The sequence below is a fragment of the Pteropus medius genome, unplaced genomic scaffold (genome assembly GCF_902729225.1).
Source record: "Pteropus medius unplaced genomic scaffold, Ma_sr-lr_union100, whole genome shotgun sequence".
NCBI classification, from domain to species: domain Eukaryota; kingdom Metazoa; phylum Chordata; class Mammalia; order Chiroptera; family Pteropodidae; genus Pteropus; species Pteropus medius.
Window position 1 is genome coordinate 41,229,102 of NW_024344378.1, and position 18,255 is coordinate 41,247,356.

An 18,255-nucleotide genomic window follows, 5' to 3' on the forward strand; every position below is an offset into this window, starting at 1 on the left:
CTATGTCAATGCCATAAAGGTATCAAAGAGTTTTTCTATTCTTGGATAAATAATTCCTTTTTATTGATTAGTGAAATTGACTTTAAGTATAAATATGGAACAGAAAGACCCACAAGTGTTTTTGCCAAAGTTTATCTATAGCCAAACCATTAAAGTGCTTTGAATTGTTCATTACAGTAGTGACCTCCCCATCGCCTTCACTTGGCCCCACTCTGCCTTTTGTACAGCAGGATGAGATGTACAAAGCAAGGTGGTCTGAAACACTTCAAACACCACTAAAATTAAGCTCCTAAGGCATTGCTGCAGTAAACATGACTATTATCAATTGCTTACTTTTATTTTATCTCAGACTGTCTCAATTTAAATCTGCATTCATCCTAAATTATAATGTTCATACTGCCTTCAGCAATGTCTCTAAGTGTAAGCTGTCAAAGTTGCTGCTTGTTAAAGTACATAACATAAAGTAATTATTGTTATTTTTTTTTTTTTTTGCCAAGTTGCTGTGGAACTAAAAACATAATCAAAATAGAAAGCAGGAAATCTTTCATTGGACATTTTAATTCATATTTACTCACTCAACTTGTCCAAGAAAATTTTGTTTTAAGTCCCAACTATTAGATGCTAAATTGGGTATAACATATGCCTACTTCTGTTTTCAGGGATTTGTTAGCCATAGATGTGGAAGAAAAATCATTACGTTGTCATTTAGTCCCAATGAAATTTTCTTTAGAGGGATTGTACCACACAAGGAAAAAATTCAAAACCAATAGAAAGGACAGCTTGACCTGGCAAGACAGTTGCTGAAATTCTCGTGTTTATATTCCCATGGACATACTGTATACCAACACTTAATAGTTATAATGGCATAATTTGGCAAATAATGGCATGCTATCTCTATGGTATTTTTTTTAAATTAATTTTAGGTTCAAAGCCTCAGGAAAAAGGAAAGTTCTGTTTAACAGAGAGCATAAACTACTACCACAGACTTGCTCTTTGCTTTATTAATCAACACTCTAATTCAAATTTCATGTTGGAAGCCCAGGTCAAGGAAATCCATTAGTCCAAGCTAGACTACCAGTGACTACCACAGAGAGATTCAGATAAGTCACAAAAATGAGAAACTGGTATGACATGCTGAGGATTGACTTGAGACTGCGTAACATATGGCTATTTAAATAGAAAAAAAAAAGTTATCTGTAGGCTTTTGAATTTTGATTTAATTATTAAAAGGGGGCTTTACAATGTTTAAAGAGATGCTACCTGACTTCAAAACAAAATAACCAGAACTAAAAATAAGCATTCTTCCTGAAAATGTAAAGGTAAAAAAAATTTTAGAAATAGAAAACATCTCATTGAAAATGAAAATACAGAAACCATTCTGTTAAAACCATTTAAATGCCTTTTGTATAACTTACACTGAAGAGATTTTTAGAGATGATGTTTAAAAAAACAGCCTTTTTTCAAAGAGAATTTCATTCTTTACCGCTTCCTTTTCTTATAGTTGGGAACAGGCACCATCATGACTGCAAGGTACCTAAAAGTGAAGACTGCAAATAAACATATTCCTAGTTTGATGAAATACCTATGGCTCCACTGTAAGACAGATTAGGAAGTCATTTAATCACCCACCCATCCCCCAGGCAGGAGATAGAGAAGCCTATCCAGTAACATGGACAAGAAAAAAAAGTATAGTCTTCAGCTGGCTCCAAGAAGAAGGATCATATAAACTTAAAGGACTAAAGTCACCTGCAGTCAGGCATACACTGCATACATTTGTGATCTCCATAAAGAATGAAACATATATTTGCTATTATTGGAGTTAGTTTAAAATACAAGGAAACTGTAGTGTATTTCAATAATCTTTGATGAACACTTCCCAGAGATCCATACCTTTAAAATTCCACAAACACAAATTAGTAATAAAAAAGGAAAGAAATGATGCCAACAAATGTTTTTCACCAATCAATGCTGAAGATGAATTTCAACAGGCATTCTTGTTGAGTATTTCTCCTCTATGGTAATAAAAGTAATTTGAAAAGGGTTTTCATCTTATTTTAGATCACATAGATAAAATATTTCTTTGTATATTGGATAATTTACAGTCAGTTATTAGAGGTGAGAATATGCAGCTAATTATGTATCTGTCTTTTATCTGTTTTGAATAATGTAGATATGGATCAATAATAACTTTTTTAAAGTTTCAATTTTTTTTTGCTCTTACGTAGAAAGCCAGCCAGCATTTTAAATTTGTATGTCATTTTCAACTGAAAAATCCAATCTCATTTTCCAGGAAGTCTGGATTGTGTGATAGCTAACAGTTTAGATTCTAGAGTGCAAGAAACTCAATTTTAAAGTCAGTGAGTTTTTGAGCAAGATTTTTATCCTCTTTAAGCTTCAGTTTCCTTATCTATGGAATAGAGCTAGTCATGTTTATCCCCTTGAGTTTTTGAGAAAATTAAATAAGGTAAGAGTATTTAACACAGAACTGGCACATAAAGGCAAGGATCATTGTTTTGTTATCCTCCAGCAGTGCCTGGAACATCACAGTTGATCAACAAATATTTGTTAAATATGTGAATGTATGATTATCTTGATTAGTTCTGACATTGGGGAAAATTTACCCAGTATAAGCCTAGAACACTGGCTGATTTCTATTTCTCATTTTGCAAACAGTATCACTAAATCATTCTCAACTGTTACATAGTTCATCCTCCTGCATCCAACATGACCTCACCCAAACCACCAAAGACAACTGCCCCATCTTATCCTTAGAATCTTCCTCAAGAGGAAGCTCCCTAATGCTCATAGAAACAAAGACTCTTCCTTCCTCTGGCCATAAAAGGTGCCTGCTTCAACAACTACCTTTCTTACTCTCAATCCTACCTCTGTCACTTTCTTACCCATATTTCTTTAGAAATGTTCTGTATTTACTGTTTTTTCTCCAACTTGTCAACCTCATTTCGAAAGTTAATCCTTGTGTTTGTTCCCATAAACCAATGGGGATCACTGGATGCCACAAGCTAGCCTGCAGCCATGAGACATCTCATTCCAGGATACACATAAAGGTCAGCTCTACAAATCATCTATTGCCTGTAGACAGAATTCTGGTAAGGTTGGGTTTCATTTGGAAATATTTTTCTCAATTAGTATTATCTTCTTTTGAAGTATTTAGGAATAGATCCTATCTATCCTAGTAGGAAAAAAAAAATTAACATGTAAAATGATTAATGTTGTAAACTATTCTTTTGCTTTAGTAGAAATTGTTTCTTGTTTGTGTGATTTGGTTAAAAATGGCAAAAGCATTGCATTTAATATTTTAATTTTTCTTACCTCTCTCATTCAGATATCTAGGATGTATTACAGCCTTGATAAGGACATCTTTTGTTGCATACACCTGAATTATCAACATCTTCATTAGACCCAAAGGGCAGAAATAAAAGCTTTAAACTACTTTGTGTGTAGATGCTTTTGTCATTAGGCCTGCCTTGTTTATTTGGTTGTTACATGCAAAGTACTAACGCTAAAGATCATAATGGTAAGGGCAAAGAGAAATGACAAAAGAAATGCTATAGAATTTTCACTTAAGTATTGATTTCTGGTTTGTGATATATAAATAAAAATGATTATGAATATGCATTTCTTGGATTACAGAAATTTTCCTAGTTTACTTAAAATAAATTATTAAAATAATATGCACATTGCAATCTTTTACTCGATGTTCTTAAATTTTCTGACCAAGTCAAACAAATAGTTCTGACTTTCCATACTGAAAAATGGTTGTTTGATTCCTAACGATGTAATAGGCAGGTTGTTTGAGCAGAAAACAAGCTGACAAAGGAAAGTACAGATTTCATTCGACTTGATATTCTGGTGCCTGCTCTGTTGACCTAAAGAATTAGTTAAAATGATACTGAAACAGGATGGCAATTCTGCAATGAGTTCACCAGAGAATGATAAATATCACAAGGAAAAGTCTCAGATCTCATCCTACTCTTTCTGACACTACCACACAGAAATCTGTCCCACAGGAACCACAATTCCTAGCATGGAAGTATGCATTTGACACCAGAAAGAATAAGAATGTTCTCCGGACTTGAAACAACCAAGGAATAATGCTGTTGGGAATTAAAATTCATAGTTTTAACTAGAACACTGTAGAATGTATTTATTAGTTTGTATGTAGCAATGACACCTAAGAAGATGAGAGCTGGGAGAGAGATACTTTTGTGCATGAACCAAGAAGAAAGGACATTAATTGGAGACAACTTATTGTGATGAGCAGATGTGACTATACATTGTTCTGGTAGAAAAGTATCAGCAGTTCAGAGGTTACCTAGACCAGGGATGGGTAAGATGAGATGACTATCCTAAAAGTGAAGGGGTAGAAAGTCACTGAAATAGTTTCTCCATCTCATATAGTAATCATTTCAGCCATTCATTATTGAATTTGAGTATTATAAATTATTGAGTTTGAGGACCAAATTGAGCACTTAACTGTATGTTCACAATTTTAACCATCTTGCTATAGTACGACTTGAAAACTGACTTCTTTGAAACTGTTAAATACGCAAGGAAGACAGACTGAAAAAGTGGGCCTTTCTGTGTAACTATGGAGATTCTTACCCCTTAAACAGAAGGAATTTTACAGGGGATATATATTTATTTTAATACTGGTAAATTAAGAGATTTGCAAAGCCAGAGGCACATTTAAGAATATTGTATTCTCTAATATATTCATAGTTTTTACTCATGTCACAAGACAAACAGAAAGGGGATAATTGGCAAATTAAATTAGACATTTAGGACTTGAATTTTTTTCCTGACTCATTCATTGAATTGTACCCAAGAATTCCATTAGAAAGAAACAAATATTTTAATCCAATACTTTTCACGTTTGATAAATAAAAGAGAGAGATTTACATTTCTCACCTTTCTTATCTAATGAAAACCTTCTAGTTTTTCTAATTAGAAGGATTTTTGGTGGGTTATGATTCCATGGATATTTTCTAAGTTATTATTCTGATTTCAGTCTAATGTTTGACAGTTAATGCTGGTGGCTAAGCAGGATGGAACTATCCTTTTAGGTGATCTAAACCCTCTCCTCCCTCTCAAGGATGTTTTTTTCGCTCTACATAAATTGATGTCACTAATAGAGAAAGATGAGTTTTGATTAGCAGGATAAAGCAAATGTATCATCGGAAGAAGCACCAATCTCTGTGATGTGATTTCAAAAGATGTATAGAGGGGCCACCAAGTCATCACTCTAATTAAATTTCTGTCATTCCCTTATAGAAGAAAGCCTTAAATATAAATATATGGAATATATTTATACTTACTGATTAGATATATTCAACTATGTTTTATAATGCAAATATTTGTTAATATATTTGCTGCTAATATTTTTGTGTGTATAAGCACTTATATTATTAGCGGGTTTGAATTGGTCTAAATCTTGAAATGTTGCCCACTGCAGGAATTCACACAGGTGGACAGATGTCTTTCTCACATCTATGCCTCCTGTTCTTATTGTACCTTTGATTACTACAGCAGATTTTACTCCTGGGATATTCTCCAAGTGAATTTTTTTTATTAGTTTTGTTTCAGTTATTTACTTTGAGATAAGCTGGAAATCTATCTACTTTGAAAAGGAGGCCTTGCTCACATCTCTTTTTGGGTATAGTCTTTTTTTTTTTTTAAATAAAAAGATTATTTTGTAATTTTATAATTTCAAGTTATTTCTCTTCTTTTGGCATCCAATTCTAAATTCCAACTTGTGGAAAGCTGATGTAGGATCAAACGAACAGAAGATTTTCTAAATGAGACTCTTATGCTTCTTGAGCATGTGGCTTTAGGAACTAAGCTATACATCCAGTAGTTGGTGATATTTTAAATTTTACTTTCTCGACTAAATTATACATTTGCACTTCTGTTTAATGTTAGAACAGAAAACAATAGTGGCATTTCAACAACAAAAAAATCCTTATTTTGCCTTATTTTTCTAGATAGTTCTGGAAAATCAAGTTATCTGGATTTCCTAATTTCTTTTTGTTCTGTCTTCTCTTTTAGGGAGTGGATTCTGTCTAGAATAATCATTGTGGGTCAGTGCATAGGCAGAAGAGAGAGGAGCTTATTGCTTTTATTTCCTAGGAAGTTTATATGCTGAGTCCAGGAAACCCAGAATTTGGAAGAAAAAAATAATTCATTAGAATTAAAAGAAATTCACATTTTTCCAAAATTAATACCAACTTATTAAATAAATGCTTTCCCATACCATTTTACTCAAAATACCATTCACACATTCTTTTATCCACACTGGTCCTCCTAACATTAATTGGTGCCACATATTTGACTTTTACTTCATCAAACTGAGTCGACATGGTTGTTGGAACAATTTGCTAATGGCAATGTCATACAGAGTGCAGTTACAATTATAGAATCATTTTGATAAAGTAGACTAGGGAATGCGTGTTTAAAATCCTGTGAATGGGAACTCTATGTTTGAGAAAATGTGAAATTGTAATTTACCTCTTCCAAGAGGGAGTGAGAGAGGGGGTGGGGAGAGGGAGGAGAGAGAGAGGAGAGAGAGGGAGGGAGGGAGGGAAAGAGAGGGAGAGTGCGCATGCGTGAGGGAGAGAAAGAGGAGCAATGTACTAGACTCTGAGACTATTATGAAGTTCATTACAAATTTGGTATCAGCACAGTGCTTGGGATTGTGCATAGTGAGCAGTTATAAAATGACCTTGATGACTTTTATTTAAAAAGATTTTATTAAAACACTCCAGTTTCATTGCCATTAACTCTGCTGCATAGTTCAATGGTATAATTTACACAGTTACATTTTACTCAATACCAAAGGTTTTCCAAACTGGCCTTTTCTTTTTAATTACAATTGCAAGCTGGTACAAATTGATTTTTAGAGTCATGCAGAACTGCTTACACATCTGTTGGCATAACTCACTCAGGGATATAGTTAGATATCCCATTTCCCCAAGTGAGTGATAACTCTTCCACCACATAAGACTTCTGATGCACCCATTTAAACCCAACACTCAATGTGCAAAACTGCTAAACACAATGGAACCCTAAACTCATTAAACTCATCATAATCTTTATAAAGTTAATAAATTGCTTTATTAATAACTGAGGCTGACTTTAAAAATCTAGGAAGTTGCTGGACTGCTCAAGCTTAGTTAGTTTCTGATGGATGTTAACCTAATCAGCTAAAAATAGATACAGATATTTAGAGACTGATATTTCTTTTTCCTACAGCAGAAACTACACATCTCTGTCAGGTTAGGTCAGGTCAGGTCAGGTAAAGAAAGTATGGAAATTAAACAGGAAAATATTTTATGAGGTTTTGTTTCCATTGAAAACCAAGTAAAAAGCTCACGTCAATGTTTTAATTCAAAATTAAAAAGAAGAAGGTACTCAAACTATTACAGATGAAGAAGACTCACTAGAGTCTCCTCTTCATTTGGTAATGAATGTAAGATATTCTCTGTGATGAGAAAGGCTGAATGACACCTGAAGTTTTAATTCATTCAACAAGCATATATTGATTACTTATTAGGTGCTGGCATATAGAATGACAATGACATGATCCCAAATATATGTTGCGGAGGTTGGTTCACCCTCTAATGATTTACATTACTTGTGGGTTAACTCTAAAAGCTTTTGAACTTTCAGCACTAATTAAGTGTAAAATTAAAGGAGTGTGTTTAGCCAGGACTTTGTAATATAGACACAAGTAGAACAGTGGTTTCAGTAGACATGTCTTCCTCTAAATTCACTCATGACCTGTACTGGGTGGATTTTTTTCTTTGCCGAGCCTCGTCTAACAGCTGCACAAGTTTCTTCTGGCTTCTCCCTTTTAATTAAGGGTTTTTTTGCAGGAGCCTTCATTCTCCACATCACAACTGGGTGCCGAGGCCCAGCAGGACTCTGAATTCGGATGATCTTGGTTGAGGCAATGTAAGACATTTTCACTGTTTGCACTACAGCATTCATTAAATTTTTGGCTGCTTGGATTAGGGAGGTGACGCTGTCCAACTGTAAGGGAAAAAAAAGGAGCTATTATTCAAGAATGCAACCAGGAATCTAAAGAGATTTAATGTTATTAAAACCAAAAGGAGTCACTTTGTTTGTTTGCACCAGAAATGAGTTAATCCACATTTTATATATCAATGTATAATTACATTAATCTATCTATCTATCTTTGAGTATTTAGTTTATACACAAATAGATCCATACTTTGTCTTCTAAGATAATATCTTAGAGAAATTAATTTCTTTCTCTTGGTTTTCAGTGAAATAGATTCTATAAATTCTATATAATATTTTGAGGTTCAGATGGTCATTGCTTTCTTTGTAATGGACCTCCTATTTGCAGACATGATACTGAGTCCTTTCTATAAGACATCACTGTCCACAATAAAAGCTATATTATGTTTTAGTAATTTTACAAGAACAACAACTGAAAATTCTTCCTCTCAGGTTATTCATAGTTTAATTATCATACACACATATGAATGTATACATGCATATATACTACTTACTTTCATTAATATTTCCAAAATAATTTCACCTAAAAGAGTCTCTTCAATAAATACCGAACTTTTAAATCTATCATGCAGGTTGATAAAATAGAAAAAGCCAAGGCTTTTCAGTCAAAGTTGGGTTTAAATTCCAAGCCTGCTGTTTGGTAACTTGGGCATACCACTTAACCATTTTTATGCTGGTTTCCTCAGATATTAAATTGGAAAAAAAATGTTTATTGGAGTTAAATGTGTAATGAACCTACTAGAGTGACTGCCAAATAGTTGATTATTATTAAATATCATTTTGTTTTTTAAGAAGACATAAGATTGCTTAATTATGAAGATGTATCAATAACATTACTAAAAGAAATGATCCTTTTTTTTAATTGTTATGATTTGGGGGTTGTTCACAAAACAATCTCAAGGAAAAATGGGATGGTATTCCTGGAATCTTGCAAAATACCTTAGAGCTAAGCCAAGTTGATTTGTTTTTTTCAACTAATGCCTCTTCCATTATTTTAGTTTGACAGATTGTCATCTACAACCAACTCATACTGGAAGATGTGCCTCTGCTGTCACCTCTCTGTGATATGTGTTGTCAGGGTTGAGACTCAAACACCAGCCCTGTAGTAACTAAAATCCATCAGTCGCTGCCTGGCCTGAGTATTCTACCTTTGCAGTTTGAGGAGTCTCATCTCACATACAGAATAAATGAGCAAAAAAAATAGTAAGCGGTTTTGTGCCTGGGGCAGTGGTCTAGCTGGCTGCTTCCTAGGAAAAAAATTTAATTAGCTCCACTATATGCCAAGCCTGAAATCCTTGAAAAGGTAATATCAAAAAATGTGTAATTCGAATGGTAGTAATACTTGGCAACTACACATCTTTAAGTCTTTTTACTTATTGAAGCCAGAATGTAAAATCTGTATGTGTGACAGGAATGACAAATGTTTTATAAACATTAAAAAGGATTTCATGAAGCGCTCATATGTATTTCAAAGGACACTTAGACCTTATGAATCTGTACACAACTAAAAGAAAAAATAGATTTTGAATAGAATAACACAATTTGTTATTAATATTACTCCATGGACAGATTGTAGGTTAAAATCTTTAATAATGAACAATTTTCATTAAAAACTTCCTGGAGCCCACTTAGATTCTGACGTTGTTTCCAATCTCACCGTAGGAAGAAGAAAATTTTCAGAATGATGAATTTGCATGGCTAATATTGAGGATATTTGGTAAGTTTCACTTTCAAATATGAAAATATTTGGTTTATTCCGGGGTCTCTGTGCTATCATAAATTCTACAGAAGGTCCTAATGACCTGCTATCATCCAGGATTCCACCAGTGGCTTTGGCTTTCTCACCCTAAAACTTATATTCTTTTTCCTTCCTTTTGACTCTGTAACCTTATCATGTATAGACTGTATTTATTTTACTTCTTTTTGATTTTACCATATAAGTGGTATATATAAACCAGTGGTCTAAAGGAGATGTTTAAGTTCCATCCATGCCATAAAATATGGAAACTGGCTACTGGCTTGTCTTCTTTCCTCATTGAATCAGCCAGCATAGCTCTGCCAATGTCACTGTGATCTGCTATGCTAGCATCTGGCAAATCTTTTTATTTTAAAATCCTAAATAGCTGTAGTAAAACTTCTCCTCTGGGGGACTCAAAGAAAACAAAAAAAAACAGAAAAACAGGACAAATGATCCCTCTAGGGGAGCATGAAGACTAGTTTTGCAGACACATGAGGACAATTGCCACAAGAATACCATTATTTCAGGAGGAAAGCTTTAAGACATTCTATGAGGATCTTTGAGGTTTAAGAACACCGTGCACTAAGATGCATAACTCACTGCTATTAGCCAAATCACAAGCCAGACAAGCAATGGGCACAGACAAGCCTAATAAATGGTAGAGGATTTTATTGGAGGCCCAAGTAAGCAGTGGTTCCGACCTACTGATGAAGAATAACCACATAATTCTATGTCTGTAAAAAATTATTTTAAGTCCCTTACTCAGTTCTACTTTGATGAAAAAATCCTTCAAAAGAAAGATTCAATAGAATTCTTTCTGTGAAAATGAAGGCAAATTTGAGTAGGGTCTCTGTGTTCAACTTATTGAACAAAGTTTTCTGAGTTTCACAAACATATCTGTACAAGACAGAATGTTAATTTACTTGAAAAATTTGGTAATCAGACTATTAAACTCAGGTCCAAAAATTCTTTTACCATTACAAATCACTTTCAATGGAAAATTCTTCTAGGTAAATATAACTTGAAATACTTAACCATAGAAGGAGTTATTTTCCCTAATATCTGGTGGTGCTCCACTCTGATCTAGATGAAGTGCTCTTAATCAAGGTATCAAATGAAAACAAAAATGACTTCTAAGGTCTTCAGACCTTCTAAGGTTATATGTAAATATCTGCATGTACATACATAAAAGCAGCTTCCTACCCATCTCCCCTTTCCATAAATGAGGTAATTTTACAAAGAGGATTTTGGCCTAAATTAAAGGCCCTGCTACCACAGTAAGTAGCAAGGTATCCACCCATCCTGTGTTGATGAATTGTGCTTATTCTTACAACAAAATAACAGCTTGTTAGTCTATTAATGACACAATATATTTCTCGTATTGTCTATGTTCAAACATAAATTGGTAAATTTTACCTCACTTTTTTGAGGATCTCAATGAATATAAAGTGATTATGTTCAGTAAGTTAGCTCTTAATCTAAGTGCAAGATATATTTGCAACAAATCAAATTATAACCATCTAAATAGAGTCCTACTCAATTCTACTATTCTATAGGAATCTTATTTTATTTTATCGTAGTGTTTCTTCTCTGCTTTGTAGTATAAACTTTGTGATTTCAGTCAAGCTGCAGTACAAATTTGTCCAGTTCTAAAATGTTTTTAGACAAAAGGCTCAGTCCTACTTAGAGATATATCTACAACCGTTTGCTACAGAAAAGGAGTTTAACAAAAATAAAAGGTATATTCTTTTTCCTCATAAAATGCCAAGCCAAACTTATATCCACGTGTCTAGTATACATAAAACATCTAGATCTTTTTACAAAAACCAACACTATATACCTGTGATGTAAGCCTTGACAACTATGTCAAACTGGAATGTCTGCTGGCAAACCTTTGTCAAAATCCTATTGTAATTACTGACAGCCAAAAGAAATATTAAGATAAAAAAGACATTCTAGTTATTCCTTCTTTTATTTTCTAAGTTTCTCATCTATCTTGTGTCAGAACACCAGAATGTCCTATACTCATACTACACTACTCTAACTCCCCATATTCTGGACACAAGACCATCATCACTTATATGTTTGCCTGAGGATACTAAGCTTAAGTGAACCTTCTTCCCATCGACGTGGATCTCATCTCCTTGCACCTGGGCTGTCACCTAGGGAAAACATAGCTTCTCAATCCCTGAGTGAACTGCCATGCCAATTACTGCTACTGGGACTATCGTGGAGAGAAAAGCCTAAAGTTTCCTGGGAAAAAAAATGTATTTTTGGGGTAAACTGGGGCTCTCAATGTTTTCCTGAACTTGATCCTTTATGGACGTTGCACCTGCAAAAATGCAGTACTAAAGGCAAATATGGGGAGTTTGACTCCAAGTATAATAACAATTTATAAATATTGCTAATATCTATTGTGTGCTTCCTATAGGTTGGTGCTGTTCTAAGCAGTTGACATAAATTAACTCACAATAACTTTATGAGGTAAGTATTGCTATTATCTTCATTATGTAGATGAGAAAAAAAAAGAAACTAGAAGTTAGCTTGCACAGAGCAACATAGAGACAGAGCTGGAATTTGAGCCAAGGCAGTCTGCTATAAGTATAGTGCTCTAACCCATTTTACAACACTGCCTCTCAGTAATATGTCACTTCCTATGTGTATTTATTTTAAGATATTAAATAGTTAGAACAATCACACTAACATTAATATAATGTCTATTTTTTAAAATTGACTACCCAATAACTGCTTTTAAGAAAGTTATAGAATTTTTGTAATGCATATTGGTACTAAGAAAAATGAGGGTATCTTCCCAAGGTATTTTGTTAAGATGGTGATTTGATAATGTTTATATTGCATCATTTTCCATATAGCACATTTTTTGAAATAGCATATAGAAATAGTCATCCTTATAGGCCCCAACCATTTAAAGACTTTTATTTTTTGTATTTATTTATTTATTTTCATTATGGTGACATTAGCTAACAAAAAAACAGTAAGTTTCAGGTATACAATTTAACAGTCAGGTGTATATATATATATATATATATATATATATATATATATTCATTATGTAGATATATATATACATACACATACATACACATGCATACATTGTATGTTCACTGCCCATAGTTAGATTTCTTTCTGTCACCACATATTTGACCCCTTTTACCCTATCTACCTCCTCTCTCCCCTCCATCCTACCCTTTGGTAATCTCTAGTCTATTGTCCATGTCCATGAGTCTTTGTCTTGTTTGTTCGTTGCTTTTAGTTTTATATCCCACATATAAGTGATATCATGTGATTTTCAACTTTTTCTGTCTGGCTTATTTCACTTAGCATGATTATGTCAAGATCCATCCATGTCGTTGCAAATGGCAGTACTTTATTTCTACTTATGGCCAAATAGTAGTCCATTATATATATATACCACAACTTCTTTATCCAATCATCTATCATAGGACACTTCAGTTGCTTCCATGTCCTGCCCACCATGAATAATGCTGCTATGAACATCGGTGTGCAAATATCTTTTCAGATATGGGTTTTCATGTCTTTGGGGATTAAGACTATTTTGCTTATTTGTCTTGTTCATTGGTTGCATTCAGTTTTGCATCCTATATATGAGTGAAATCATATGGTTCTCAATAAACAAACAAAAATTCATAGACACAGACAACAGTTTAGTGGTTGCCAGATGGAAAGGGGGAAAGGCAGAGATAGAAAAGGGTACAAGGGGTCAAATATATGGTGATAGAAGGAGGTTTGACTTTGGGTGGTTAACACACAATGCAATATAGAGATGATGTATTATAGAATTGTATACTTGAAACCTATAAAATTTTATTAACTAATGTCACCCCAATAAATTTAATAAAAAAATAAATTAAAGAGATTATATTACAACAAAATATATAAACGATTTTAAATATAGATCTTAATAAACAAATCAAAGGTAAAGGAAAACCATAAATAAATCATATTTAGCTTCTAAGATATGGAATTGCATAACATTTGTTTTTAAAATATGTTCTTATATAAATACACACCAAACTTTTCTCTGATTCCCAAATATAATTAAATCAATTTGCTTACCTTGGTTTTGCGATAGAAATCAGGATTTGGTCCCTTGACCCTTAAGTTTCTGTTAAATTCTTACTTATTTTTAAAATTTTCAGTTAAACTATTTTGAAATAAGGTTAACGTAGGCAATGTGAAAGGGCATGCATTATGTATGTGTGTTGGTAGATAACAAGTGACAGCATAAATAACTAATTCTTAAAAAAAAAAAACTAAATATTTGTGTATACTTTCCAGCTTATAGGTGCCATTTTCATCTCTAGTTTGATCTAACAGTGGTAGCTGTGTATCTCAGGAAATACTTGAATATACATTTGTTTAGCTAAAATACATCATCTAAATCAATGTTTTTATTATCTAACTTGAATCTCTCTTGAGGACCAAATTTTGTTCCAATACTTGCTTAACATAATTTTTTGTTTGTTTCTGAAGAGATTTTTAGAAGAATGGCCTGTATTGAAAGCATTCTCCCTTTTTAGATGCATTAAAAAATGCTAAACAACCAGGCTTTCTTTATGGGGAAATCAAATAATGGACTTTGTTAAGGTAGTCAAAATGGAGTTACATATCTAAATTGAAATTATCAAGCTTATAATTAAATTGGGAAGGTAGTTCCTTATTTGAATATGAAGTTATTCCAATGGGAGACTGATAGAATTTGCATAGCAAATTTGTTCTTTGCCAACTCCCCATTAGAACATGACAACAGAGAAGGACAACTTAAGTTGAAAAGAAGAAAAAAAATGCACGGAATAACTAAAAAAAAAAAAAATTAACACAATTGAGATGACCAGTCATAAAGTGAAATATGGCATTTATTCAGTTGTAGTCTTGTCCTGTCAAAAAACATTTTTAAAGCTAATATATTTCTAACACAAATACTCTAAACCAAAAGCATTTTATATCATTTTAAAAGGAAATAATCACAAACATAATGACAATTCAGGTGGTTACCCAGAATGCTTTCTCATTCTATTTAAAATGCCGTATTATAAAGATATTGTTGGTAATACTAATTATTAGCAATCTTTCAACCATGCTGATTAAAGGAAAATGCTTAGCTGAAGAACAAATTTTCTGTAAAAATTATAGCCTAGGTACTACTTACGCCGATTCAGAAAAATCAATATTTTATTTCTTAGGTAGAGGTGGCAGAAGTGGGCTTGGATTGGCATAGTCCTTTGAACATCCATGTTTTTTGATATTTTTTCCCCCTCTTTAATTCCTTCCCTCCCCTACTTTGACTCCTGACCTATGGATGTTGCTATTTCCCCTTAAGAACTGGATCTCTGAAGGTGGGGTATCTCCTCCTACGTGCTCTGGGCATGCACACAGGCCCTGGCGCACCTGGGGTATGGTCCGTGGCTTCCGTGTCTCCTCTCATACGTTTTCATCGTGCACTGGTGTCTGGTGCATGGGGCTATGGTTCATGGCTCCACCTGGGGTGGAGAACCCAGGACCTTCTGCGTGTAAAGTAAACATGCTAACCACTACACTGTGGAGCCACCCCATGAATATTCATTCATGTTTTAACCTGTGCTTTCTCTTCTCCTCAGTATTAGGCACAGTGTTGAGGTCTGCCCTATCCATAGAAATCTATTGATAATAATCAACCTGGAATCTTCTCTATGTTGCAAAAACTGGGTTGAAAGTAAGAAAGCACATGCATTGGTCCCAGATTCCAAACTCATCTCTTACATGACCATGGGCAAGGAAAAATGAGGTTATGTAAAGCTAAAAGTCTAAAAGGCATCGGTTTTCCAACACATGCAAGGACTTCCAGTCTATAGACTCTTTCACATTCTTACATTTTTCAACCTCTCTTCATCATAATTATTCCATCATTTAAATTCTGCTATTAGCAATATTCAGCATTTCTTAGCTCTCTTCGCTCTACTACAAACGTCTGCCAGAACAGAACTGTCCATGCCCCCAGAATTGATCCATACAGTCACTCTCTATTGCTTTTAGAGAATCCCCTCATTGGGCCAATTGGTTTATAGATAAATTGATGGCCACCAACCCGAAACTGACAGAAAATGCATTTTTGTGTCTTTAGTCAATTATTGTACTCATTCTACTCAAACACTATTTCAAACTTCTACTCTCTTCAAACCTTCAGTATCTCATATTGTCACCTTTTCTGCAGATTACTCACTTAAAATAACTACAAAACAAGCAAGTAAAAAATAAATAAATAAATAACAATAGAAACAAAAATAGAAGCAGGAAAAGGAAATCGCCCAAACCTCTTTTATTTTAATCCATTTCTATTAAATAATCTACAACTGATACTTCTAACTGTATGCTAGGTTCTATTTCTTACTTGCCTTCTTGAAGACTTTGCAGAATTAGTAATTATTTTATATGAATGCATCTTTATTCTATTCTTTTTCCTTTTTTTATTATGGTATTTAAATGTTTGTAAAACTCTATCTTAAAACACAGCCAGACTTCTGAAAGGTTTTCTAGACTTCTTTATACTATTTTCCTCTCTTCTCACTCTTAAGCAAAACTTACTTTCACATAAATAAGTTTTCCCTTTATTCTAAACATATTAATATGTATTAAATATATGTGATATAATATATAATTAAATATATAACATTAATATGAGATAGTATCTAATATATTATATTACATATGTATTAAATAATTCAATATATAACCCAGTATATATGATTTCTTTCAATCATTTTATTTATAAGATGTATTAATTCTCATTCCAGTATAATATTCCATTATATAAACATATCATATTTATGTATCCAATCTACTGTTGATTGTTTTTAGGTAATCGGAGCTATTATAAATTTCAATTTATGAATATTCTGGAATGTGTATTTTGGTGAACAAATATATGAAATTTTGTTAAGTGTGTACTTGAGAGTATAATTATAGAGTCATAAAGATGTACATATTTAGTTTTATTGGATACTTTCAGAGATTTCCAAAATGTTCCCGCAATTTATACTTCTACCAGCAGAGTTCCAATTGCTAAACATCTTAAGCTAAACTTTTCCTCCCATATTTTTCACTTCAGCCATTTTGGCAGGTTTATAGTTGATATTTTAGTTGATACTTCATTGATAACTAATGAAGCTGAGAATATTCTCCTATGTTTATAGTAACTGCATTTAGAGGCTTTGCAAAATTCACTAATAATTCTTATATATATTTTTGAGATCTACACAAGAATGTCGGTATAGATTAGATGTAACTTTTCTAGCGTTGCATATAAATGGAATTTGACAATTTGTATTTTTTTGTGTTTTACATTTTTCACTCGCCATTATATTAGTAAGCTTCACCAATGTTGCTGCATGTATTAATAGTTTATTCTGCTTATTGTAGAGGAGTATTAAATTTTATACATATACCACCATTTGTCAATCTATTCACCTGTTGACTGACATTCGGTTTGTTTACAATATTTTATTATTGTGAATAAAGCTGCTCTAGCTATTTTTGTACAACTATTCATAGCATATGTTTTTATTTCTTTTGGGTAAATATCCAGAAGTAAAACTGCTATGTTACATTTTAAGTATATCTTTAATTTTATAAGAAACTATTAGCTGACCAATTCTTTTACTATTTTAAATCTCCACCAGAAATAATATCAGAATTACAATTATTCTACAACCTCAGCCATACTTGGTCAATCTTTTAAAATACATACTTTTAAAATACATACATAGTTTTCAATCTTTTTAAATTTTAGACATTCTAGTATGAAGAGTATAAGTATGAAGTGAAATGTCATTGTGGTTTTAAGTTGCTTTTCTTTGATTAGTAATGATGTCGAATATGTTAGGACATTTAATGAACATTCAATATCATTTTTAATATAATATCTGTTAAATATTTGGCTTCTTTTTTAAGCCATCTTCTTTCTGGTCACTTTTCATGTTATTTATGTTTCTGGGTACAAATCCTTTGTCAGATATATGTATTACGAATATTTTCACCCAGCCTGATTTTTTTTCCTTAACCGAGTCTTTCAAAAAGCACAAATTTTTTAATTTGACAAAATTCAATTTATAGTTTTTTTTATTTTTATAGTTAATGATATATTTTTTGTCCTATCAAAAAAATGTTTGGCTATAACAAGTTTACCAAGATTTTCTTTATGTTTTCTTCTAGATGTTTAAATTTTTAGATTTCTGTTTAAGATTATGGTCAACTTTGTATTGATTTTTGTTTACGTAGTGATGTACAGTACTAATTTTTATATATAGATATCCAGTTGTTCAAGAATCATTTGGCGAAAATGCTTTTCTTTTCCTTTTAAATTATCTTAGAGCTACTGTCAAAATTAGATTGACCATACATGTGTGGACCTAATTCTGTTCCATTTCAATATTTACCTTT

The 18,255-nt window shown here is 32.7% G+C and overlaps 1 protein-coding gene across 1 annotated transcript in view; it reads right to left on the bottom strand.

The window, feature by feature from the left end:
* Nucleotides 1–6,582: 6,582 nt before the first annotated feature.
* CTNNA3 (catenin alpha 3) overlaps nt 6,583–18,255 on the bottom strand; it is a 1,416,183-nt gene continuing 1,404,510 nt past the window's right edge. Inside the window, exon 19 of the mRNA XM_039871928.1 lies at nt 6,583–8,049. Within this exon, the coding sequence (XP_039727862.1) occupies nt 7,762–8,049 (288 nt within the window). The 3' untranslated portion in view covers nt 6,583–7,761. The remainder of the gene's footprint in view (nt 8,050–18,255) is intronic.